Consider the following 24,982-nt stretch of genomic DNA (forward strand, 5'->3'; position numbering starts at 1 on the left):
GGCTCTCCAAAATTAAAATGGGATATTTCTTTAGCTCTCATTCTTACCTCTCGCTTAAGGGTAGCTTTCCTACAGACGGGACATAGAGGACCATTCCGCGAAAACCGAAGAGGAAGTCGGCAGGTACGATTTCGGCATGTCTGCTCCTCACACAACAACCAGCTCTAAAGGAAGAAACGGTCAAAAAATTTTAAAACGCATTTTCAAACTACTCCCTGTTTAAACTGAATATTATATTATTTGCCACAGTATCTATTAGATAGCAGTTTTATTATTAGTAAACTGTATTGCTAACAGAAGAACTTAAAACCAGTTGGGTAGGATTAGGGATCAATAGAACCAGAGAACGTTGCAAGATACTGTTGCAATGTTTCAGAATGTGTATTGAAAAAACAAGAACAAACAGCATATTTGTGTACACTCTATCTACATAAGCACATATATATTCACTGTATAAACACAACAGATTTATATTATGAATGTTATCTTACAATGACTTTTTAAAAAACTGAGTCTGTTCAGTTTTCCCTTCCTGTAATTACTTAAAAATGCTCTATACATTCTGAGCTCGACGTGCCGGCTTATTGCCAGCGCACACTGTAGCAAAATGCTATAAGGCACATTTGCGAGCTCTAACGCTGGGCGAGCGCCTGTGCTAGCTGGCGCTGGGCTAACGCTGGGCAGGTGCCTGGCCTCTGCTACTCAGCGGTCGCACAGACTGCCAAACAGTGGTGAGGAAAGCAGGGGTGGGGGGAGGCATTCTGGGGAGGGGGGAGGCGGGCGGAGGGGAGGGGGAAGCATGCTGGGGGAGGAAGCAGGGAGGGAGTATCGGCGCCTGACATGAAGGCTCTTACCTCACCAACGACACTTTGGTCGGCAGTGAATCGAGTAGCCCCATTGTGGGGCTACTCCCTTTACCCGGGGGAAGGGGACAAAAGTTCCCTTCTCCCAAGGTGCCACTGGCGGCTGCCGCGAGTGTGTAGGATGCAGCGGCAGCCGTTTTCGGTGCCGCCACAGCCACGTGCTCCAGAAGCTCAGGATTGGGCTCTATGTCCTCTATGTATGTACGGTTAGTTTGCTAACCGTATAGTTTGGAAATTATACACGTGGAAATGTACATAACCTGAAACAACTGGCTCTTGACAGTCCAATGCTAGCGTGCCTGCACAAAAGTGCCAACAAAGGACATACTCTGCTTGCTCCACTGCACCTATGCTGGGGCACAGATACACCTATATTATACTGTCCATACCTTTGTTCCTCTGCATTTTAACATTTGAGTCTGCATAACATTTTAAAGGAGATTTTAAAGGTATAAATAGCATTATGCCATGCCTGATGCATCTTTAATTAATTATATTTGCCTTCTACATTTTTGAATGACTTTGCTGACTGAAGTCAACTTTTGATTGCTCAAGACTGATTGCTCAACTGACTAATATGTTCATTACAACCAGCCGAAGCTAGATAAGTGCAGCGAACCCTTCGTATCTGCAAGGCACCCAAATCAGCAGCCAGAAGTGCCTTTCCCAAGTGTTTGGGAGGCCTCCCCATACCTCACGATGCCTCCTAGACATTGAGTCAAATCTGTGGATGCTGAACTCACAGATCAGGAGGCCCACTGTAGATTCAAATGTATGGCTGAATAGAATAGAATCCTTTAATGGCATATATAACAAACAAATCTGCAGACTATATACATTAGGTCAGCCAGAAAGCAAATCAACTTCTTGATTGCGCAGCTCGGTGGGCTGATACAGGAAGGTTGCCACCATATCAGTTATTTCAGCAGAAGAGTCAGTTAAAAATGTATTTTTGCCACATCAGTAAAATTGTTCTCAAGATGGGGTCCAGATGTCTTTGAGGGATCTCGATGTAGAAGGGGCAGTAAAGAACAGAGTGGACAATGGTTTCAATACATCCCTGCCCGCAAGGGCAGAGCCTGTCAGCATGGGCTATTTTATAAAATTTTCCAAATAAGACAGTGGACGGGAGGACATTAAATCTAGCGAGAGAAAAAGCTCTCCTTTTTTGATAGCAGTGCAGCAAATACAGATATGAGGCTACCTGACCATAAACTATAGGGATATCCAAGCTTAACAGGGAGCATGCTCTATTTGCTGCACTGCAAAGTTCCTGCCTTTCAATGTCAAGAAGTCTACATTTGATACACTGAAATGCTTCTCAATATGGAAGCGAACGTAAGCATTCAAAGGATAGCCCTGATAGAGTTGATTATCTTTTCCAGGACAGCTAAACAAGGGGACAATTAGGTTCAATGCACATCATACGAAGCAAGCTACGGGGGTCATAGTTGTAATATAGGCGCAACCAATATTTAATAGCCATTAACCAGGCCCTGGTTTCCAGCAATGATGGGCCTGTTTCTAAATATAGGGATGCATAAGGTATGCAGTTCGGTAGACCCAGGATTTTTTGCAGCAATTTACCTTGGACATACTCGAGAGCAGGCGTGCTCAAGAGTCGATCGCGATCGACCAGTCGATCGCGAAGCAAAACCCAGTCGATCGCGTGCCGAGCCTCCCGTCCGCCATGTTGAAAGGGGCAGGAAAGAGCCCCGGAGCTTTCTGATTGGCCCGCCATGTTGAAAGGGGTGGGAAAGAGCCCTGGAGCTTCCCAATTGGCTTGCCATCGCATCCGGGACACTCGGCGGCGCCGGGCCAATCGGGAAGCTCCGGGGCTCTGTCCTGCCCCTTTCAACATGGCGGGCCAATCGGGAAGCTCCGGGGCTCTTTCCCGCCCCTTTCAATCAATGAAAGGGGCGGGAAAGAGCCCTGGAGATTCCCGATTGGCCCGCCATCGCATCCAGTGCGAGAAGCCGTGGTGGAGATGAGCGGGAGCTGCCCCGGCTGTGGCGCATCCCCGGGGCGGTGGCGCAGGAGCCCGTGGCTGGCGGGGACACTGTGGTTGCTACTGCTGCCCCGCGCGGGCACTGCCGTCCCCAGCTCGGGCGCTGCGAGGCTGCGGCCGGCAGGAGGGCGAGCGCCGCCAGAGGCGCCGCCGAGACCCCCTCCCTGGGGACAGGTAAGGGGAGCCCGGGAGGAAGCGCGGCACGGCTGCGCTGCGCTGCCTCGCGTCATCGCCTTCCTCCCGAGGCTGGGATCGGCCCTGCGGCGCCCTCGGAGAACTTTTCCTGCTCCCAGAGGGTGAGCTGAGCAGGCGCCTCAGGGCGGAGGGAGGGAGGGCGGGCGGGGAAGAGGGTGTGGGGCTGCCCCCAAGTTACCCCCCTGGAGGGCTCCCCAGCCGCTCCCCTGGCCCCACACCTGGTGTCCCCCTACTTCCCATCCCCCAAGTTGCTCTCCTGGAGGGCTCCCCAACCCCTCCCCCTGGCCCCACACCTGGTGTCCCCCCACTTCCCATCACCCCTCCAAGTTGCCCCCCTGGAGGATAGATCTCCGGGCCTTGCTGGGTTTCAAAGTAGCTCTCGAAACAAAAAAGTGTGAGCATCCCTGCTCCAGAGTATTATTTAAAGCTCCAATCCATAAAATAATTCGGGAATCATCTTGGCATTAAAGGTCTTCAAAGCTGCTGTTATATAACAGTTAACTCTCTCAAAGAAACAGTGAGCAATAGATTGAGAGGTAACATTAGCTGCATTAATTGCCATTTTCTGGTGAACAGTCCAGGAAGAATTATAATGTAAATTTAGATCAAGGTATTTAAACTGTTTTACTTGTTCTAATTTATGTCCATTAAGTTGCCAGGTATATGGCTTCCAAGTTCTAGAAAACATGAGTATTTTAGACTTGTCAAAGCTCAGCTGTAATCAATTTTCTGACAAGTACTCCAGGCATTTTTTTAGAAGGTGTTTTAAACCCAAACTGGTACAGGACATTATTACGGCATCATCGACATATAAAAGAATGGGGATCTGAGTGGATCCTAATCTGGGACATCGCATCAGTGAAGGAGAGGGCCAGATCATTAATAAATAGGGTAAATAGGGTGGGGGCCAGTATACACCCATTTAACTCCCTAGTTTGACATGATTTTTCTTGTTAGATTCCCCGCAGAAGAACACTTTATCTGACAAGTGGTATTTTGATGGAGCCTTCTCAAGAGAAATAGTAGTCGCTTATCAATTTGTAACTGATCGTTTACGCCAAAAGCTGCTTTTTAAGTCCAGAAAGGCCGTATAAAGTCTTGCCTTTCTAGTATATTTCTCAATTAGATATGAAATGATAGTACAGTGATCCAGGGTAGACTTGCCCTGCTGAAACCCTGCCTGTTCAGGGTCCAGGATCTTCTGGTCTGACATCCAGAGCTTGGTACATAAATATTTGGCATATAAATTACCAACAATCGACAGCAAACTAACCGGTCTGTAGTTTGATGCGATCCCAGTATTGCCCTTTTTAAAAATTGGAACCAAAATTGCATTTGTCTATGACTCTGGAAAAATTCCTATTCTGTTGACCACAGTGAACAGGGCAGCCAAGAGAGGCGCCCAACAGCTTGGATCAGCTTTTAGGAATTCAGCTGGGATCATATCTGGTCCCAGTGCCTTCTCTGTTTTTAACATAGAGATTAGATCTCTCACTTCTTCTGATGATAATGGAGGCCAATCCAGAAGATAAACAGAGATACAAAAATTCAGTACTACGTATGGCAGAACTGTATCTTATGCTCCCTGTGTGATGTTGGACCAGTCGCTATCTCTGAGCCTCACCTTTCTCATAGAATTATTGTGAGGACAAAAGAAGGGAACAATTATGTACACCTCCCTGAGCTCCTTAGAGGAAGGGGGTGGCATAAATAGGTGAAAATAAATTTAAAAAATCTTTGGATGTTGTCCCCCAAAGCTGTTTTGGGTGCCCCATGGAGAGAAAAGTGGGAAATAAATGTGGGAAATAAATAAAATCTGGGGCTGAAATCCTAAACACACAATGGAATAAGTCTTACTGAATGCAGCAGGACACACTTCCAAGAAAACAGGCATAGGACCGTACAGCAAATCATAATTCACAATAAACTAGTTTCCAGAAGCTATATGTTCAGCTATGGTTGATGTGGGTCAATATTGTTGGGATGGCCATTAATCATGTACAATTAATAAAGTCTAATAGTAGTTTGTTTTTCATCAAAGCAAGTACAATTCATTGAAAAGTCACAATTTGTACGTTTAAGTTCTCTACTCATCTTGACTCATGAAACTGTAAGAGTCTAGGCACCAAGACATCCGTATTCAGACTTGAATATCACTGCTTCGATGTGAATAGATTTGTCAACCTATATGAATATCTTTAGTTCCATACTCTTAACATAACATAGTTTGTAAACAGAAACACAGGTTAAAAGGTTAAAGCTGAGTTGGTGGAATCTGTGAGAAAATGGATATACTGTAAGGATCTCATGGCTGACAGGTTGTGCTGCAGGAAAGAGAAGGCAAATTTCTGTCAATCACAGTAACTTACACTAGCCTACTTAAAGATGACAGGACTGTAGAAGATTGAGTGTGCAAAGCATCAGAAACTTATATTGGTCAACAGGTGAACACTTCAAACTGATTACTCTCAAAATTCCCTCCAAGAGTTCTTGTTGGCTTTCAATTATGAACCAACATTCAGGATCTTGTGATTGGTCACAAAGGCTGAGAGGGATAAAATAACGGGGGCAGAAGAGTTAGCCAGAGAAATTGATTGGTTGTGGTAGTTGCTAGGGTTCAAGAGGCAGTGTTGCCAGGATCTTCCTGGCTTTCCATAGAAACTTTCCCATACATGAATTTGACTGGGGTTAAGATAGGCAGACCCATTCCTATCTGACAGCCTGATCCAAACAAAAAAACCCCACCAGACACACTGCGGCTGCCAGAACATATACTGTATCCTGCAAGGGGGAAGTTTCAGAGGCCTCCTTAAGGTAAAGGAACACTTGCTCCCATACCTTGGGGTAAACCTTCACTTCCCAAAAGGTCTTGGCTAGCACAACTCTGACAGGACCCAGAGATGTGGATAAAGCCTGGAAATGGGGATAAGATACTGGCAGAGACTCATTTTCCACCCCATGCTTCCTCCTCCATGCCCCGCACTCATGCCCCCCACACCAATTTACTGACAGCAGGGCATCCTGGAAGGCTGCTGTTGTGCAGCCACTGCCACTCACTGTTTCTGATGGTGGCCCGGATGTGTGCAAAATGTCACATTTTGCAACACCAAAAAGGCCACTGCACTGCTGAAATTCATTTCTGTTCCTTCAGTCAAGTTATACACCTAGCTTATATGTTTGCTTTTTTACACAACTGCCATCTTCTCTTTCACCAGTTTTGGACTAGCAGGTGCGAAGGATGACACCCCCCCCCCCGTTTGACCTCAGGTAAGTGCTAATAATGGCCTCAGTTGACTCTGCAGGCTCAGCCTCCATTACCCAGGGGAGGGGAGAATTTGGCTTCTCAGGCTCAGCAGGGGCGGCACCCACTTCTCTAGGGAGGATCCCCGTCTCTCAGGAAGCCCAGTCACATGCTATGTTGTGGGCCCAGAACCTTGTAGGCAAAGCTGTGGTTGAAAAATTAGGCCCTGCAGCAGAACCTGTGCAGGAGCCTCAGTCGCTGGGCCCCTGAGTAAGAAAGCTAAACGACCTGAGCCTTCCTCGGACTCCTCGCTCTCCTGACTTTGGAGGCAGAGGAATCATCCCCCAAGCGCTAAGTCTTCCTCACTTAGGAGGTCTACCAGGCGCAAGACTCCCCCACAGGAAACATAGCTTGAAGGGGTCTGGGGGTGGACAGCTTGGTGAGTCAGGCTTCTCAGTCTCCTCTTCAAGGGAGAAGGACAGACTCTCCAGAAAAAAAGACACCAGTGTGTGCCACCACTTAGGCTCTTTCCTGTGGATGCTGGAGTTGGTGCAACTGCTGTCCAGAGGGCGCAGGATGCTATCCAGAAGGGGTCAAGCTATGGCCCAGTGACTCTGACCTTTCTACCTGTTCTCTCTGTGATCCTTGTGGGGTGTGGCCCTAACCCTTTATCCTTCCCTTCTCCTCTGAGCACTTCCTCTTGTCCTCTGACCACTGACCTGTTAAGATGGTACACAGTAGGGCTCTGATGCCCACGCCATCTTGAGCACATGGCATGCAGGGCGAGGTAGCTCTAGGGCCTTGCTATCTAAGTTATAGCTGAACCTCTGATCCTAATCAGATGCTGTAAATATACACTCAATGGAACTGTAAGTAAACAACTTCTTTTTTGCAACTTTAACAAGCCATTGCCTCTTTGTCTTTTTTCATTGAATAGCAATCAGCTGGGTGAGGGAGGTTCCCTGGGGTGATACCCCAAAGGGGGGGTTCACTGCTTAAGCTACTCTGCTTCACCCCAAAGAGGAAACTACTTTTAATTTCCTCCAACAGTGGGCACTTTCCTTAGATTATGTCCAGGGCAACCAGAGCTCTTAGCCTTAATCCCAAGACTGAGCGTACTACCTCTTCTTCTGCCACTCTTAACAGAGCTGGGGGTGAAGATTTTTGTTTCCTCAGGGCCCTCGCAGGACCGCAGAGGTTCCCTTCCCTGGTGCTTTTGCAACCGGCCATGGACTCAGAGTGAGCAGTACCTGCACAAAAGAAGCACACACCAAAATTATTTGGTAAGCTTTATTCTTTACCACAGTAAGCTTTGGAAACTGCAAATTTCCAAAGTAGATGTACCGGTGGCTGCTTTATCATCCCATGCCATCACTCCTTCTGAGGGGGAACAGGGTCCTAAAGACCCATGCAATAAGAGAGTTGAAGTGACACTTAAAAGAATGTTTGAAAACTCCTCATTTGTGCTCAGGGCTAGTGCTGCCAATGCTAATGCCCAGGGCTACTTATTAAGGGCAGAAAAACTAGCTGGTGCTGACTCTTCTCTCCCTAAGCCTGGGACAGATACTTTAAAGAAGCTAGCTCTATCAACATTCTTGGCTGATGCGTCCCTTGATGCACTTCAAATCAGTGCACGTTCCGTGACCTCTTCCCTAGTTGCCATGCACAATATCTGACTTAGGCACTGGGACAAAAATGCAGCATCCCAAGCCAGGCTTGCAGCCCTGCCCTTTATGAGCAATAAACTCTTTGGTAAAGTTCTTGATCCTGTTTCAGTCAAAAACAAGGATAATAGGAAAATATTGCCTACTAATCGCAAAGTGAATGTTAACACTCAGTTAACTCAGTTAACAAATCAGATCTGGCTTCCCTGGGGAAGGCAGATTTCCTCTGTTCCATAGACATTTCAGAGGCTTACCTCCATATCTAATCAGGAGGGCCCACAAGCATTAACTCAGATTTTGTTGCACAGGCATCACTTTCAATACAGAGCACTCACACTCAGGTTGACATCATTCCCCAGGGTTTTCACCAGGATCTTGGTGACAGTTGTGGCTCATCTGCGACAATAGGGGATCTTTGTTTACCCCACCTGGACAATTTTCTACTCAGGGCACCTTCCAGGGTTCAAGTCTTGAACAATGTCCTGACCATGATTAAATTCCTGGAATTCCTGGGATATGTGATCAACCGTACAAAGAGTTCCCTTGTTCCTTCCTAGACCCTGGAACACCTCAGAGTTCTCATCAATACAAGATCCTTTCAGGCAGCACCATTTCAGGAGTGTTGTCTAAAGCCAAAGGGACTCCTGAAATTAGTTCTCACATCCAGCTCCTTGGACGTGCTGCAATTATGCAGGCTGCTAAGAATACTAGTCTCTCTCCAGGACCTAGTAACTTGGGCTCAGTTTCACACAAGGTGGCTTTAGAAAGTCCTCCATCCCTTTTAGCTACAAATAGAGCTGGGTTCACTTACACATCAGAATTCCCCTGCTTCTCCCTTGCTTCCACTGATGGTTGCAGAAGGAACGACTCATGAAAGGAGTGAGTGTGGAGGTTCCACACAGAACCATCACAGCCAGCTTATTAAGATGGAACGCACAGCGTTCCACAGCCATACTACCCTGAACATGCCTGATCTAGTCTGATCTCGGAAGCTAAGCAGGGTCAGGCCTGGTTACTACTTGGATGGGAGACTGCCTGGGAATACCAGGTGCTGTAGAAAAAAGAAACACTGTGGGTCTTTTCACTCAGGGCAAGTGGACACCCCAGGAGGCTCTGTGGAGAATAAAGCTAGAATGGAAAACCATTTACCTAGCTCAGAGTCTTCCACAGCTCCCTACAAGATCACCATAAACTTGGCAGGACAATGCATCAGACAAAGCTTTTAAATCACCAAGGAGGCACCAAGGCCTGAGGCCTAGCTCTAGAAGCCTCACTCCTTTTTCACTAGGCCGAGGCAAATTTACTCTCCTGACAAGCAGAACACCTAGCAGGAGTCCAGTACTCTGACATGCACTAGCTCAGCCTCCAGAGGCTCAGGGAGGCGGAATGGAGGTTTTTAACCCCAGGCTTTCAAAGACATGATTCTTCACCTGAAGCACTCCAGTCCTGGTTCGGTTCACATCAAGCAACAATGCCCAACCTTGCAATCCTTTTCAAGGTATCATCAGTAGGGTGTAGAAGCACTGACCACACTTATTCCCAAAGTAAACTCTTTATCTCATAGAGAGCAGGAAATCAGTCTTCCCTTCTTTTGCAACAACCCAACCCATCCACGAGAGAAACTCTGGCACAGGTTGGATGTGAGAAGAGCACTCCATTTTTATATCTAACATACCAAGCTGCTTCATAAGTCTGAAGCTCTGTTCATTGACTTTCAGGGAAGCTCCACAGGAAAGAAAGTCTTCTCCATTTTAGCAAACTGGATAGTGGAATGCATAATAAAGTGCATTGGAGCATTGGAGGTCTCTCCTCCGGAGGGTGAATACAACCTCTCAGAGGCGCGGTTACCTCAGGTGAGGCTACCTTTGCGAGGTATGTTGCAAAGCAACAATGTGGACTTCACATCTTCACCAAACTTTATCAAATTGATACTGCTGCTTCTTCATATGCCTCCTTTGCGAGAAGGATTCTAGAAAAGGGTCCTTAATCCCTAAGCGAACGTCCCTATCTCCTACCCAGAGGGGATACTGCTCTTGAACATCCCATACTAAGGAATGCACCCTTCCTCCACTGAGAAAAGATGAATTCCTTACCTGGGAAGTCTTGTTCTCTGTGGAGGAAGGGTGCATTCCACCCAACTCCTAAAACTGGGGACGTTCTCTTTCCTTGGGATTTTTGGGGGCCAGGAGAAAGTAAAGTCAAAAACCTTTATTGGCATAAATAATAAAACCAGGGGGTTAAACAGAAAAATGTCCATATGCATTAATTAGACTCAAATTCTTGAGTCAATTCTTGTATAAATGCAATAAAGGTACTCTGCCATGTTAGATGTTAAAATCTCATTCCTACTGGTTAGTAACTGGACGGGAGATAGTAGGGTGCTTTCCCCTCTATTCCCCTCTCTTATACTATGCACCATTTAACTTGACTCGAGGCTCTTCCTAGTTTCTACTTCTGATTGTGCCTGGAGATTTATTTTCCTATCAGGAGTTACTGTGAATTGGTTCTTAAGCTGGACATACCGTCTGGGAAATGAGAGCCCTCTGTGTGGAGGAGGTCATGTGACTTGATTAGACCCTGCCTAGCCACACAAGGGCAAACCCATACTAAGGAATGCACCCTCCTCCACAGAGAACAAGACTTCCCAGGTAAGGAATTCTTCTTTTCCACTGTTTCCAGAAGGTCAGATCCACATCCAACCATTGTTATCTTCTAGACATATATCTGTACTTTCATATGGCATCCTATCACCATAGTAACTGTGCACCTTTCATGGTTTAAAAATATACCATAAGCTTTACTGAATACATTTAAGAAAGCAATAATGAACTTCTTAACAGGTGCATGTTAAACTGCTTCCCCTATTTGAATAGAAGAGTAAAACAATTGAAACCTATCCTATCCTTACGATGGGAAAAAGTACTGTTGGGTAAACAAGTAGAAGAACATTAAACTAAGACAATGGCCTCTCTATACTGACTTAACTTCAACTGATGACTCTTTAAAAAAAATTTTTTGTTTTATGCTTACATTGTAATAATAGTTTTGCTGTAAAGAGGCCTGTATTGGCCTCTTCAAGATTCTCCCCAAGATTGGATGTCCACCCAGGCTCCTCAGCATCATCAGATCCTTCCACAAGGACATGAAGGGCACTGTTGTCTTTGATGGCTCCACATCAGACCCCTTTGACATCCGAAGCGGCGTGAAGCAGGGCTGTGTTCTTGCACCAACCTTGTTTGGGATCGTCTTCGCTGTCCTGCTGAAGCAGGCCTTTGGAACTACAACAGAAGGCATCTATCTCCGGGCCAGATCAGACGGAAAGCTCTTCAACCTCTCCAGACTGAGAGCAAAGTCCAAAGTCCAGCTGAAATGTCTGCGTGACTTCCTCTTTGCTGACGATGCAGCTGTCACTACCCACTCTGCCAAAGATCTCCAGCAGCTCATGGATCGTTTTAGCAAGGCCTGCCAAGATTTTGGACTGACAATCAGCCTGAAGAAAACACAGGTCATGGTTCAGGATGTGGACTCACCTCCCTGCATTACAATCTCTGCACATGAACTGGATGTTGTCCATGACTTTGTGTACCTTGGCTCAACGATCTCCGACACTCTTTCTCTCGATACCAAGCTAAACAAACACATCGGTAAAGCAGCTACCACGTTTTCCAGACTCACAAAGAGAGTCTGGTCCAACAAGAAGCTGACGGAACATACCAAGATCCAGGTCTACAGAGCTTGCGTCCTGAGTACACTTCTGTACTGCAGCGAGTCATGGACTCTTCGCTCACAACAGGAGAGGAAACTGAACGCTTTCCACATGCGCTGCCTCTGACGTATTCTCGGCATCACCTGGCAGGACAAAGTTCCAAACAACACAGTCCTGGAACGTGCTGGAATCCCTAGCATGTATGCACTACTGAAACAGAGACGCCTGCGTTGGCTCGGTCATGTCGTGAGAATGGATGATGGCCGGATCCCAAAGGATCTCCTCTATGGAGAACTCGTGCAAGGAAAGCACCCTACAGGTAGACCACAGCTGCGATACAAGGACATCTGCAAGAGGGATCTGAAGGCCTTAGGAGTGGACCTCAACAAGTGGGAAACCCTGGCCTCTGAGCGGCCCACTTGGAGGCAGGCTGTGCAACATGGCCTTTCCCAGTTTGAAGAGACACTTGGCCAACAGTCTGAGGCTAAGAGGCAAAGAAGGAAGGCCCATAGCCAGGGAGACAGGCCAGGGACAGACTGCACTTGCTCCCAGTGTGGAAGGGATTGTCACTCCCGAATCGGCCTTTTCAGCCACACTAGACGCTGTTCCAGAACCACCTTTCAGAGCGCGATACCATAGTCTTTCGAGACTGAAGGTTGCCAACTAGAAAGCCACTTTGAATGATGGAAAAGTGAGATAAAAATATTTTAAATAAACACTTGCTTGTTCCTACCTTCATTTCTTTCTTTTTCCTCTAGTCTCTTTTTATCTATCTAGGTAACTGGTATTCAAAGTGGTGGGTCGCAACTCACCATAGGAACAAAAAACAAGTCATTTCCTCTTAAGGGTAGTGATTCAGTGAAGGGTGCCCTGGCGGTGGCACAGCAATCATGGCGCCACGGAAACCCAGAAGCTTGCCAGCCTACCTGAGGGGTCTGCAAACCTTGGAGAGGGTCCAGGAGGCCTGCAGCCCCCTTGGCGGGTCTCCCTCAAGCTTCGTTTCGCTCCGATCTGAAGGTCGGAGCGACTAGTGGTAAATTGGAAGTCACTCTGACCGTCAGATCGGAGCAAAATGAAGCTTGAGGGAGACCCGCCGACAGGGCTGCAGGCCTCCCGGACCCTCTCCAAGGCTTGTAGACCCCCTCAGGTAGGCTGGTAAGCCTTTCAGTGCCTGAAGCGCTGCAATGGCTGCTGGGGCACATCCCTCTCCAAGTCCCCACCCTGCAACCACGTACAAGCGGCTCTCGGACTCCCAGTGAGTATGAGAACTGTTGATCTAGATTATAAATACTTGCAAGGGGCAAGGTCCCACTCTTTCTGCCATATGCCCCAATGGCATCAGATTTCTGAAACATCACCTTACTTGTTCCTCCATTGCTACCTGAATGTTCATTAACATTTCACTGTTATGTTGAACATTTCACTGTTATGTTGAACACTGGTTACAAATCATAGCATTTTAATGTACAGTAGTGAGCATACTGTAGATGCTATATACAAACAAAATAACCAGTAATCCAAACTACAATACTTGTGCAAAAGTGTCAAGCATAGGTTTCTGCACATGCACTGAAGTCTGTCACTTATTTCTCCATAAGAAATATTCCACATGCTTCCTCCATACATTCATTGATCATAGGGATATTTCAGAATGGCATGAACATTCTCTCAACAAGAATATGGTAAGCTGTTTTGAAGTCACTATCTTTAATCTGCTAAAGGGAAATTTGTTGCATTTAGATTATGGTGGGCATTTTTTGGTCTGAGGACCACGCTGTAATACAGAAACAGAGAGCCATAAGACACACTTGAAATAATCACCATTCTAACTGATTCTAGCTCTGTCATTCTCAATCAAACACATACTATTCATTTTTCTCTCTTTTTTGCAGTACAAGACTGACCTCAGATTCCCGCAAATTCCAAAACACATGGATAATTAATTGTTTGTAGACCAACAGACTCAAAACATGACGGGAATCTTATCCCAGTAGAGGTTTGTAGAGGCTGCACATGGCCTCGAGGGGCCTCAGAAAAGCCCCACAGAAGCATTAGAAGAGCATTTTCTGTTTTCATGAAAACCCAAAGTGCCATTCCGACATTTCCAGGGCCCTTTCCGAGACCCGTAGAGGCAACACATGACCACTACAGGCCTCGGAAAGCCTCCCAGAAGTGACTAGTATGAGGTTCCAGTTGCATTCAAGAGGTCCTTGGTGGTTCTTCAGTCATGGCTTCGAAACCCACAGTAGGTTAAATCTCCAGGTCCCAAACCCACAGATAAAGAGGACCCACTGTACTTATTTTTGAACTGGAGGAATAAAATAGGAAAGCTTTCTAAATCTGTGCTACTTCCAGACAGGACACGTGCTTGCTCACATTCAGTAATAGCAATTGTTGTTCAGTCAGCACACGCCTTCATCCTTCTCCCTCACACACACATCAGCCCTGGGCCCAGGTGCAAGGCAACCTTCAGGTGGACAATGCCGACATCGCCATGTGTACAGGAGAAGGATCTGAGGCTGGTCAGTTATAGCCATGGATGGGTGAGGAATTGGAGGACTAGACTGGAGAGTTGCGAGCCGGATCTGGCCCTTCCTTAGCTCTCCTCAGATTTAGATGGTCCTCTACAGACGGGTCCTGGAAGCATACTAGGGTAATGGGGATATGGCTATAAAGTATCCTACTTGTCTTTCTTCTGTGGTGTGAAAAAGGCTGAATAATAAGTGGTCCACTTTTGGGAATGTATGAAAAGTTGTCTAGTGCTCATCTTTCAAATTCCTTTATTGCCCTAATGCAATGCCTGTAATTTCCTGATGATGACATGACAGAATAGAATGGTAATGCAAAACAGGATGGCAATGCTGACCATGGAGCAAGGGAATCTTCCCAATCTTTCACTTTTGTTCTTTGGGAGGGACCAAGAAATCACAAAGAGAAGAGCGAGACAATATCAGCCAACCAGTCTACCTTCAGTTTCTTCTCAGAGAACATAAGGCAACAAGCAGAGCATCTGGGACTCATCCAGCTTTAAAATGCTTTAATAATTACAAGGTCATACTGCATTTTTAGATTCATATTTCTGCTGCCACTTTTTAAAAATCAAAAATGAAATCTGAAAGACTGAAAGCATCATTCATGGTTGGTTATAGAATAACTGAAGTATCATATTTCTCTTCAAAATGCAATCCCTATTATAGTTCTTGATGTTACAAAACTGTTTTCCTTGCTTTCTGCCACTTATTGATGAACATTAAACATTGTAACACAAATTAAACTGTCACTTTGACAAGCTTTGTTCTAATTAATTTGTTATACAGAGTAGCAACTTAGTTTTGCACATAAAGTATAACTTCATCACTTATCACAGTGTGTTAAAACTGGGTGGGGGAGTGATAAGTCAGGGGCAGGTAAAGCAAACACATAAATATATCTTTGATACAGACACCAAGTGTCCTTTCAATTCATGTAGAAAATAATGTAATTTGTCTAGACTTCCTAGCAATTATAATTAACATTAAAGTGGTCTTTTTTCTTTGTCACCTCTGCATTCAGTACCTATTTGCATTTATTTGTACTTACTATCTCTTAATCTCTTTTTTTAAATGGTAACAATAACTGGTGTTATTAGGCATTGAAATTGACATGTAGATAAGTGTGTGATCAGTGGATTTTTTTAACTGTCAGAAATATGTAGCTCTTTATGCCTCTTGTTTTGATTTTATAATGAAGCCCTGGTCTTGATTTGCTTTAAAAAAAACTTTATCAAATTCAACATATGCACTGTGTTTCAAATGAATGCATTGAAGTGTATTATTGTTAACCCGTTTGATTAATATCAAATCTCTTCGAAAAACAAACAAAGTCAAGCCTTTATTTCTTTGGATAATCAAGGTATCCTGAAATTCAATTTAAAATGAAAGTGTTTTGAACTTGTATTAGCGTAGAACAGCAAATAAAGTATAATTTATTAAAACTAACAAAAACATCTAGCCTAGTTGTAAGCTAAAAATTATAAGAGCAATAGACTAAATTTATAGCATAGAACAATGTAGTCCAACTTCTGAAAGCTAGAGGGCTGCATGATCCTGGCATGAAACCCCCAACTGTGCAGATGTGGAAGTAGTCGGTGGTGATGTGATGATGTCACCACTAATTCTGAATTCTCAGTTGCCAATATCACTCGGCAAGCTGATTTGGAAGGAGGCAGAAGAAGTTGTAGGTATGGCAGGGCGTTTTGATCTCCTTTGTGTCCAAAGGAGAATCTGGAATGGTGTGACAGGGAGATTAAAAAGCTGCTAAAGTATGAGAAGGTGGCAGGTGGTGGCTGAGGCAGGGCTTTTAGAGGCCACCAAAAAGGGTCTTGCAGGCTGAATGTGGACCATGGGCCACATATTGGACCACCCTAACACAGAACATATCTGCATTACACTGCATTCACAGTTAAGATAACCCAATTATAGATCTAAGAGTGAAAAACAGAATTCCATTCTGAATTCATCATTTGAAAGTTAGTTTTTTTAAAGTTAGCTATAAATTGTGAAATATACTGAATGTGACCAAGATCATGTGCGTGCAACAGGCACAGGGAAGGCAAGATGCAGAGGATCCATGTGCATAAGAGTATACCTAAGGGCATAGTATTGGCACTGTGGCAAACATTAGCCTTGATCAAATCTGGAACTATAGGCCTGAAGATCCTTCCCCATCCCAGACGCAACACAGTGTGGGCCCAATCTTATCCACCTTTACAGTGTCAATGTAGCTGCAATGCAACCCCAAGGTAAGGGAACAAACCTTCCCTTACTTTGAGAAGGCTTCTGTGACTCCCTCTGCAGAATGCAGTGCAAACCCTGTTGGCATAGCTGCATCAGCACTGTTAAGTTGGATAGGATTGGGTCCTGGGACACAGTAAAAGGAATTCTGCCTCGCCCAATCAACAGAGTGTGCCCTCTGCTACAGTATAAGGTATTTGCTCATGGAGCACAGGAACCAACAACACTGGTTTGTTGAATTTGTTTATATACATGTATACACATATTAAGTTCAAACTCGTTTATAATTTGTTCTCCTTCCCATCAGAAATGAATTGTGTCAGTATTGTGATAAAAATCACAGTTAAAAGACAGTTAAAATACTGTCTGACATGTGAGAGCTGTTTTGTGCATACTATAGGACTGGTCTGTAGGCCCAATACCACTGGTATGGTTCTGTTGGTGTTTTCGCCCTTGTCCTTTATAACCATGTAATGTACGATTGGAAACACCAACAAAAACACACCAGTCACATGGAGACCTACAACTCAGTCCCATACCATGCACAAAACAGCTCCCACATACTAGACAGTATTTTAATTGCGAAAGCAATACTGACACAATCAGATCAGTTAGTTAAAAAACACCTCCTTTAAAAGCTTTTAAGTAAGTTAAAAAAGAAACACCTTTTAAAAAGAAACAGTTAAAACAGGGGTGCTCAATAGGTGGATCGCGATCTACCGGTAGATCGCGAAGAAAAATGAGTAGATCGCGGAGTGCCGACCCCCCCTTCAGGTGCCTCTGGGAGGAAATGCCGGGAGTAAGGCCCATTGTACTCAATGGGGCTTACTCCCAGGTAAGTGTGGCTAGGATTGCAGCCTCACAGCCTAATCCTAGGCATGTCTACTCAGGAGTAAGTCCTGTTATACTCAGTGGGGCTCAAGGTACACCAACATACATTGTACACATAAATGTTATATGTTATGATGGCGCAAACATTGTAAAAAAAAACTCTGGTAGATCTCCGGGCCTTGCTGGGTTTCAAAGTAGCTCTCGAGCCAAAAAGGTGTGAGCACCCCTGAGTTAAAAGCTGTTTTCCCAGTACTAATCTCAATGGCTACAAACTCGACTACACTTTTCCAGCCTTTACTATGGGTTAGACTTAAAAGTAGGTTTCAAAACCATAGTGATTAATACAGTTGTAGCTCTATAGCTACAGAAAATACAATAGCAGGAATTGCTGTAGTCACTGCGCTCGAGTCGCCAACCTCCCGTCTTGACTAGATTTGCGAGTCATGACAGGCAGCTGTCACGACTCTACCTGAGCCACTTCAAGCATGCACACACAAAAACGAGTCATCCCTCAAGTCAATTAGAATCATGACTGATTTCTGAGTCACTGGCCGCAAGTAAGTGACTCCAGGTGACATGTAGTGAAAAATCAGCCCTTTCATGACTTGAGTCAAGTCATCATGACTTGAGTCAAGTCATCATGACTTGCCCATCCCTGTGCAAGTGTCATCAAGGATAACTGAGAAGCCTGCAAGTAGTTTATTATTTACTGTGTTTATCCTAAGTTCACCTGGAGTACAGTTCCACCATTAGAAACTATTTCCACAAGTAAGAAGAGCAATGCACTCATGGGAGGACACTTGCAGAAATCGCTTCCAATGAGGGAATTGCACGTGATCATACAATAAAACCCAATACTTTCTTATGATGAACTCCTATTTCCCTAATGTCAAATAATGATTTACTACTATAATTTTGGCTTCAGACACTGAATATTAGATTTAAGGAAGTAAGAGATTGAGCTCAACCAATTAGGAAACTAACAGGCTAATAACACGAAAAGATATGAAAAACTTTACAGAACTACTATACAGGGCAGCATACATACATATGAACAAAAATATGAAAGATGAGCTTAAGAATAGTAGCTATCAGGAAACATGGTCCGACTGTGAGATCTATATACTGTCATATGATCTCCAAGAAAAAGGGCACAAGAAGATATAGTGCAAAGAACATTTAAAGTTAGATTATATAAAGCTTCAGAAAATATCCTGGAAAGAAACAATCTTGCCCTGAAAGATTGGCACAGTTGTACTTGTGTGACAGAGGGCAGACTGGCAGAGAAGGCTAGTTGTAAAAAATAATCAAAATTGTTTTCTATTCTGGATCCTGACCTCTCTCATCCAACATAGACAAGAATTCTACAGCAAAGAAGGAACAAGAGGAATACAGAAGTAGAGGCCTGCTACTGTGGAAGAAATATAAGGTGGTCAGTCTCAAATGTTTCTCTGTCAAATGATGCTTACATAGAACATTCTTACAATGCTTCAAAAATAAGAACAGTATAGTACAGTGGTATTCAAACTTGGGCGTCGCGACCCCCAGCCTGAGGGTCCTGATCTCTTTCCCCTTAAGGGGTGGGGGCAGCCCGGTCAAAAGGGGAAGAGGAGCGATCGTGCACTGCTTCCAGTTTAGCGGAGCGGGGTGCGATCACTCTGTTGTCACCTTCCCTGACCCGGGGAGCCCTGCCGAAGGTCGCATAGGGCTCCCCGCACCCCCGGCAGGCTGCAGGGGGCTTGGACAAGTGCACCAAGCCCCTGCAGCCCCCCTGAGCAGCCTCCCCCCACCCCCGCAAAGACTTACTCCGGGATTCAAACTCCCTGCGAGTTTGAAAACCACAGGTATAGTACTTACTTGCAGATTTTGAAATGGGTGGGATTTCACCTGCTGTTATAATATGCCATTTTTTCTAGTCTTATTTTTGGTCATTAAATGGTCAGGGTATTCTGGTCAATAAAGTTAACATTGTGCACATGGGCGATCCTGATACATGAACATATTTTGGATAAATGAGGCCCAATCCTGATGCAACGATTCCAACTTACTTTCTCCTTATAAACTTAGCTGGACATTATGATAAAATTACAGGATCTAGATTAATTTTTGACCATATAAACTAGGCAACCCAGTCAGTTTGACCATACAAAATGAGTAGATGTGAGTGGGTACTAAATCCTATTATTAATAAATGGAACCCAGTCCTGACAAAACAGAGGTGCTGTGGGTTGGTAGTTCATTGTTTGGGGAGATGTTCAGCTTGGGGTTGTGATCTTCCCCACAGGATCATATTTTCAGTCCGGGAGTACTCTTAGATCTAGCACTGTCACTGATGGCCCAAGTAGACTATGTGGCATAGTCTGTCTCTCACCAGCTGAGATGGATATGCTAAATATCTCCTGGACTGAGATAAACTAGCCACAATGACCCATGACTGGTAACCTCAAGAATTAAGCACTGTAAAAGTCGGGTTGCATTCAAAGGCAGTTCAGAAACTAAAGTTAGTTCAGAATGCAGCAGCCAGGCTGCCAGCTAGAACTGCAGGAACATATTTTGGCTTTGTTTAACAGTTAAAGTTGTTCTTTAAAGTTGTTTAAACAGTCCATTTCCACGTGTGATCTAAAGTGCAAGTGCTCATTTCTAAACCCCTATGCAGCTTGAAATCCAGGTACCCAAAGGAACTCTTGTTCCAACCTGTGCATACAGGCCATTTTCAACAGCTTGCCCGTGCGTACTTCTGGCCTTTGGAGGCAAGAAAGGTGGTGACAGCACTGTCACAGTTGTGAACCTGTTTGTGGAATGCATTTCCCAGGTAAGCTCACCTGATGTCCATGTTACTATCCTTCAGGTACCATGCGAAGTTCTTTTTATTCTCCAAGGCCTTTCAAGAAATATTAAAGTAGCACTAAAATGAATAACTGTTTTAATGTCTTGCAGCCAATTTTGCTGTACTGCTGCTTTAATTTTTTTTTAAAATAAAAGTAGGCCAAAAATAATAAATGAATACATAAAATCCAGAAAAATGTTTCATCTTGGATTTGTACTATCCAATTTTGTATGTCTCAGGGCGCAATCCTAACTTTTGCTGGAACAGGCAGGCAGACTGGATACTGCACAAGTTCGGTGCAGGCTGGAGTTCAACTTGGAGTAAGGGAACTTTATTCCCCTTACCCCTAGAAATGCCCCAGGCAGCCCTATGGGGCTACCGGATCTGCACCTGCAATTTTTTGAGCTCAAATCCAAGTGCCCTGTGTAGCACTGCTTCGGTCAGAGATGGGGGTTAGGATACAGCCTACACAGTCACGATCGGTCCCACCCCCCTCCTGTGCCCAATTCGCCCTGGGCTGCCCTTCCTCCACCCTAAAATGCCCCCACACTGTTCCTCCCTCCTTCCACCCTCTCCCATCCCCTGTGCCAGCAAAAACTCACTCTTCCGGTGCAGGTCTGGCCCCTCTAAGTCAGCGCATGTTCATACGCTGGCCTAACCTACTCCCAAGTAGTCACAAATGTGCTTTATGGCATGTTCATGACACTTGGCAATCCGTTGTGCTGGTTCAGGGCAGTATTAGGATTGTGCTGTTAGGCTAACCCTGATGGAGGATGGCAAACCACATGTGAAATAGCACCCAAAAGAATCTTTGGAAAGTGGAAGAATGAATGATAATGTATCAGCAAGGTTTGCATGTACAATTACACTACAGTAGCCAGATTTTTAAAAAATGAAATTTAGATTCAATATCAGCCAGATTTCAGTGCTATGTTGAACAGGCTCCCAATGCTTAGGCAATAGTGACAACAAAAAACTCCTTCACATTATTAATGAATTAATGAACAGAGGCAATAAAGGGTAGAGATAGGGTGATAAAGACAGATGAATAAGAGCACTCTACTTTTAGCAAAGGTGTATATGTTGAGGAAAGTTATACACATTTGCCACTATCAACTGTATTGAGAAAAAATGTTTTTCATATTATGTTGGCATGTTTCTACAGCTCACCACTTCCAACAGACCAAAACGCATTCTAGTTTTCCATAAAAATACTGAAATGTATGTTAGGTCTGGTTGGTTTGAAAAATGAGGAATCAAGAAAGCATTACACCAATACCTACACGATCTATTGCAATGTCCCCAAATGAATAAAGTCTGGTTTTAGAATGTCCTCAAAAACAGCAACTTGATGTCCAACTGGTGCTATGCTATGTAACAGTAAGTGTGGGAACTCACTAGAAAAAAAAGCAACCAAATATCTTTTCTCTTAAGACACACCACACTGATAAGGGAAAACAAACTGCCAATGGCTAAGATGGGTTGAAACTAGGGATGGGCTGTGACTTGGACTCAAGTCAGGAAAACATGAGTTTTTAGCAACTCCAATCCTATCCAACTTTCCAGAGCTGATGCAGGCAGGCAAACAGGGTAAGTGCTGCATCCTGTGGTGGGGAGGGTAGTCACAGAGACCTCCTCAAGGTAAGGTAAGGGGATATTTGTTCCTTTACCTTGGGGCTGCATTGCAGCTGTATTGGTGCTAGAAAGTTGGACAGAATTCGGCTCTAAATGAACAAGTTAGGAAATAATGAAAAACATTCCTTATGTCATCTTGCAAGGATGAGTCCGTCTGGAAAAAGATAAAAACTCACTCTGTCACAAATACTCAGAATGGTAATTTTTACACAATGCAAAAGGCCCTCCTATGTTTTGATAATGTTATTGGTGTTATATGTTATTGATAAAACTGCTTTGTGAACTTTTTGTTGAAAAACAGTATATAAATACTGATAATACTAATAATAAACTACCTAAATAGAAACAAAGGCACAGAAAGCACAGACAACACACTGCTTACAAAAGTTTGCCATTTCATATATTCCATAGGTTCTTTACCTTGCACATTTTAAAATTCACAAGCACATATATGTGAATTTAAAAACGGGCAAGGTAAAGAACCTTGCAGTTACAAAAAGGTGCAAGTTGAAGAACCTTACAATCACAAAAACAATGAGTGCCTCTCATCATGAAAAACATTGTATCAGAAGTAAACAACTTGTTAGCACCTGCATACTGGAGATACATTATGAATATGAGCATTGCAGTAGATTTAGATACATGTAGTTAACGTTTTCACACCAGTTTCATTAACATTGCAGATGGCAACCTATAATTGATGGATATATTGCATTTACTTAAATATCCTTATTCTGAGGGCCAATTTAAAAAGCTACAGCCCGCATGTAGAAGCTGCCAAGAAGTGTTGGTGTTCCACTCGGCAGGTATAATATTTAAAAGCCTCTTATCCTGTGCACCAGCCCATACGCATGCAGTGTTTGTGTACTTGTACTCTATATAACTGGAGATGGCTGCACTGGAATGTGGATGTTGCAGGGGGAAGAGGCTTTCAAACATTATGCTGACTGCATGGAGCACATAGGCATGAGTAAGAGCTTTTCAGTGGCCTTTGCATGGGGGTCCTAACATTTAAATTGGCCCCCCATACGATCAGTTCAAATGTAGAATTACTTCAGCCTATCTTTAAAAAATATGTTTGAATAACGTGTGTTTGTTTCTTTAGGGATCCCTTGTTTTAATTCAACACACGCACAATTCCATTTTCAAACTTTTCTCTACAGCAATGAATCATTTTTGTTTAAGATGAAAGCTGGGATTTCTGAAATTCACACTATGGCCTACAAACTACATAAAATAGCTTTCAGAATGGACACTGGCTTAAGGGATTTATGTTGCTCCCAGGGTACATCATGTCCCATTTAAAAAAGAAAGAAAAAAAGAACAAGACTTCTAACTATTGATATACTCATGTGTATGACAGAGAACAAACCTGTAAAATGTTTAGAGACCCAACAGGTATTCATGTTGTGTGTTCTCTAGAAATGTTCAAAACCTAAGTAGCACATTATAGCCATCATCTGGCATTCTATGGTAAAAATGTGACATTGTTTTTGTTCTGTTTTGTTTTAGATGAGGTTTCTCGTTTTTGTTCTGCTCTAAAGGGAGCCATAGGAGGCCCAAGAGGTAGTTGTACGGCTTTATGTTGAAAGGCATAGAAGGAACAGAATTACTGCTGGAATCAAGGAAATGTCTGAACAAGAAAGAAAATGTGGAATGTATCAAAAGTTCACAACAACTGGTCACAAAAAAAAAAAAATCAGCAGGGGACAAGATGGACTTTGGCTGCCTAAGGTGATGCAAAGTTAGTCTTCAAACATGACTATTTTTATTAAATGCATAGTTTTCTTTGGTATCTACCTCTACTCCTTAAAAAAAATTCTGCATAGCAAGATGAATTGTTACTTCAGGAAAGAATGGGAGTTAAAAATTCACACAACACATTTTCACATTACACTATTGTAGGTTATGTTTGATCTCATTATTTTGCAAGCAGACGGAATATGCGTTGTGTGGTATTTTTCAACATGAACACATTTTCTGTCCCAAAATGGATCAGAGTTCTACCATTAACCTTGCACTTCATGGTTTGTAAATGTATGTTCCAAACATCAGCACATGCTACCTCTCTCAGACTTCAGAGAACTTCAGATGCAAAGACAAAAAGTTAATGTACAAATACTTTAAACAAAGCTATCAACAAGACTGAATGCAAGCTATATTGTAGGTCAGCGTAGGAGTTTTAAATGTTATTAACATTGATTTTTTAAAACATCTCTTTAAACGTACAGTCACATGTCATTTCATACAAGTTATTTGAAACTTATTGATCTTCTCATTTGTGCAAAGACTGAGTTCTGCCATCAGCCTGGTGAAAGGATAATAGAGCACTCTAAACACTTATGATAGGTTAGATGCAAACAGTGGTCTGCATTTAAACAGATGTAATAGCACTACAAGTGTTTGCATTCCAACCTTTGCAATTGTGTGTTATGCAATAAATTAACAAGTGTGTTCTGCTCTGCTTCACATCAAGGCCAATATCTCAGTCTTGTTGCCTTAATTTGCAATCAAGGCATGAGCACCAGAAGATGCATCTAAGGATGGAATATAAGCTTTCATAGTCTGCCACACTGTGCACAAAGAAAGCCAACAATTACCAGCAATTTTATTTTACCACTGTGGGACAATACCAAAGCCGTTAAATTTGGCTCCATGCAAGCAATTGGGGAAAATATATTTAAAATGACTATATATGGAAAATTACATTTGAAAAAAGCTCAATGGAGGATGTATATGCATTTCTGTATGGACAGCTAAAATCTCTGGAAGTATATTCAAGTCTATTCTGCAAAATACCCTTCTATTCATCCTACTCAAAGCTGCATTCTCAGGCTATAATAGGTCACAACTAAGTACAGTACCTTCCTTCAAGAATAATTTTGCTTTGTCTGTCAGCTGTCAACAAAACACAAAGAACTCATACGGTCCAGTCATGTATTGTACATGTAAGAGAATCTAACAAAATACAAAGATAGTAAAAAAAGAAAAGATTTCATGGCAGGTGCAGTTCCATGTTTGCCAAGATAAGAATTTCATATACCACATTTCATGAACTCTATTGTATTCATGAAATAATTTCAGTGGTTGCAGTGCTTTCCTTTTGGAACATGTATGTAGAGAAAGCCAAGATACAATTAATGTCCAGCCACAAGAACATGTGGCAGCAAAAAATAAAAGATTACTATTATAAGAAAGGGAGAAAGGTCAATGATGGCAGATGCACTGGAAATGGGTGAG

General features: G+C 43.6%; 1 protein-coding gene and 1 pseudogene across 1 annotated transcript in view; one reads left to right on the forward strand and one right to left on the reverse strand.

Moving 5' to 3' along the window:
* The window catches only part of POLA1 (DNA polymerase alpha 1, catalytic subunit), a 247,703-nt gene that overhangs the window by 87,767 nt on the left and 134,954 nt on the right, over positions 1-24,982 (reverse strand). The window contains 1 exon segment of the mRNA XM_066619493.1: positions 48-164. Coding sequence (XP_066475590.1) covers positions 48-164 — 117 coding nt within the window.
* Positions 8,913-9,031, forward strand: LOC136647122 (5S ribosomal RNA; annotated as a pseudogene).

Source organism: Tiliqua scincoides, chromosome 3, assembly GCF_035046505.1.
Source record: "Tiliqua scincoides isolate rTilSci1 chromosome 3, rTilSci1.hap2, whole genome shotgun sequence".
In the NCBI taxonomy this organism is placed as follows: Eukaryota; Metazoa; Chordata; class Lepidosauria; order Squamata; family Scincidae; genus Tiliqua; species Tiliqua scincoides.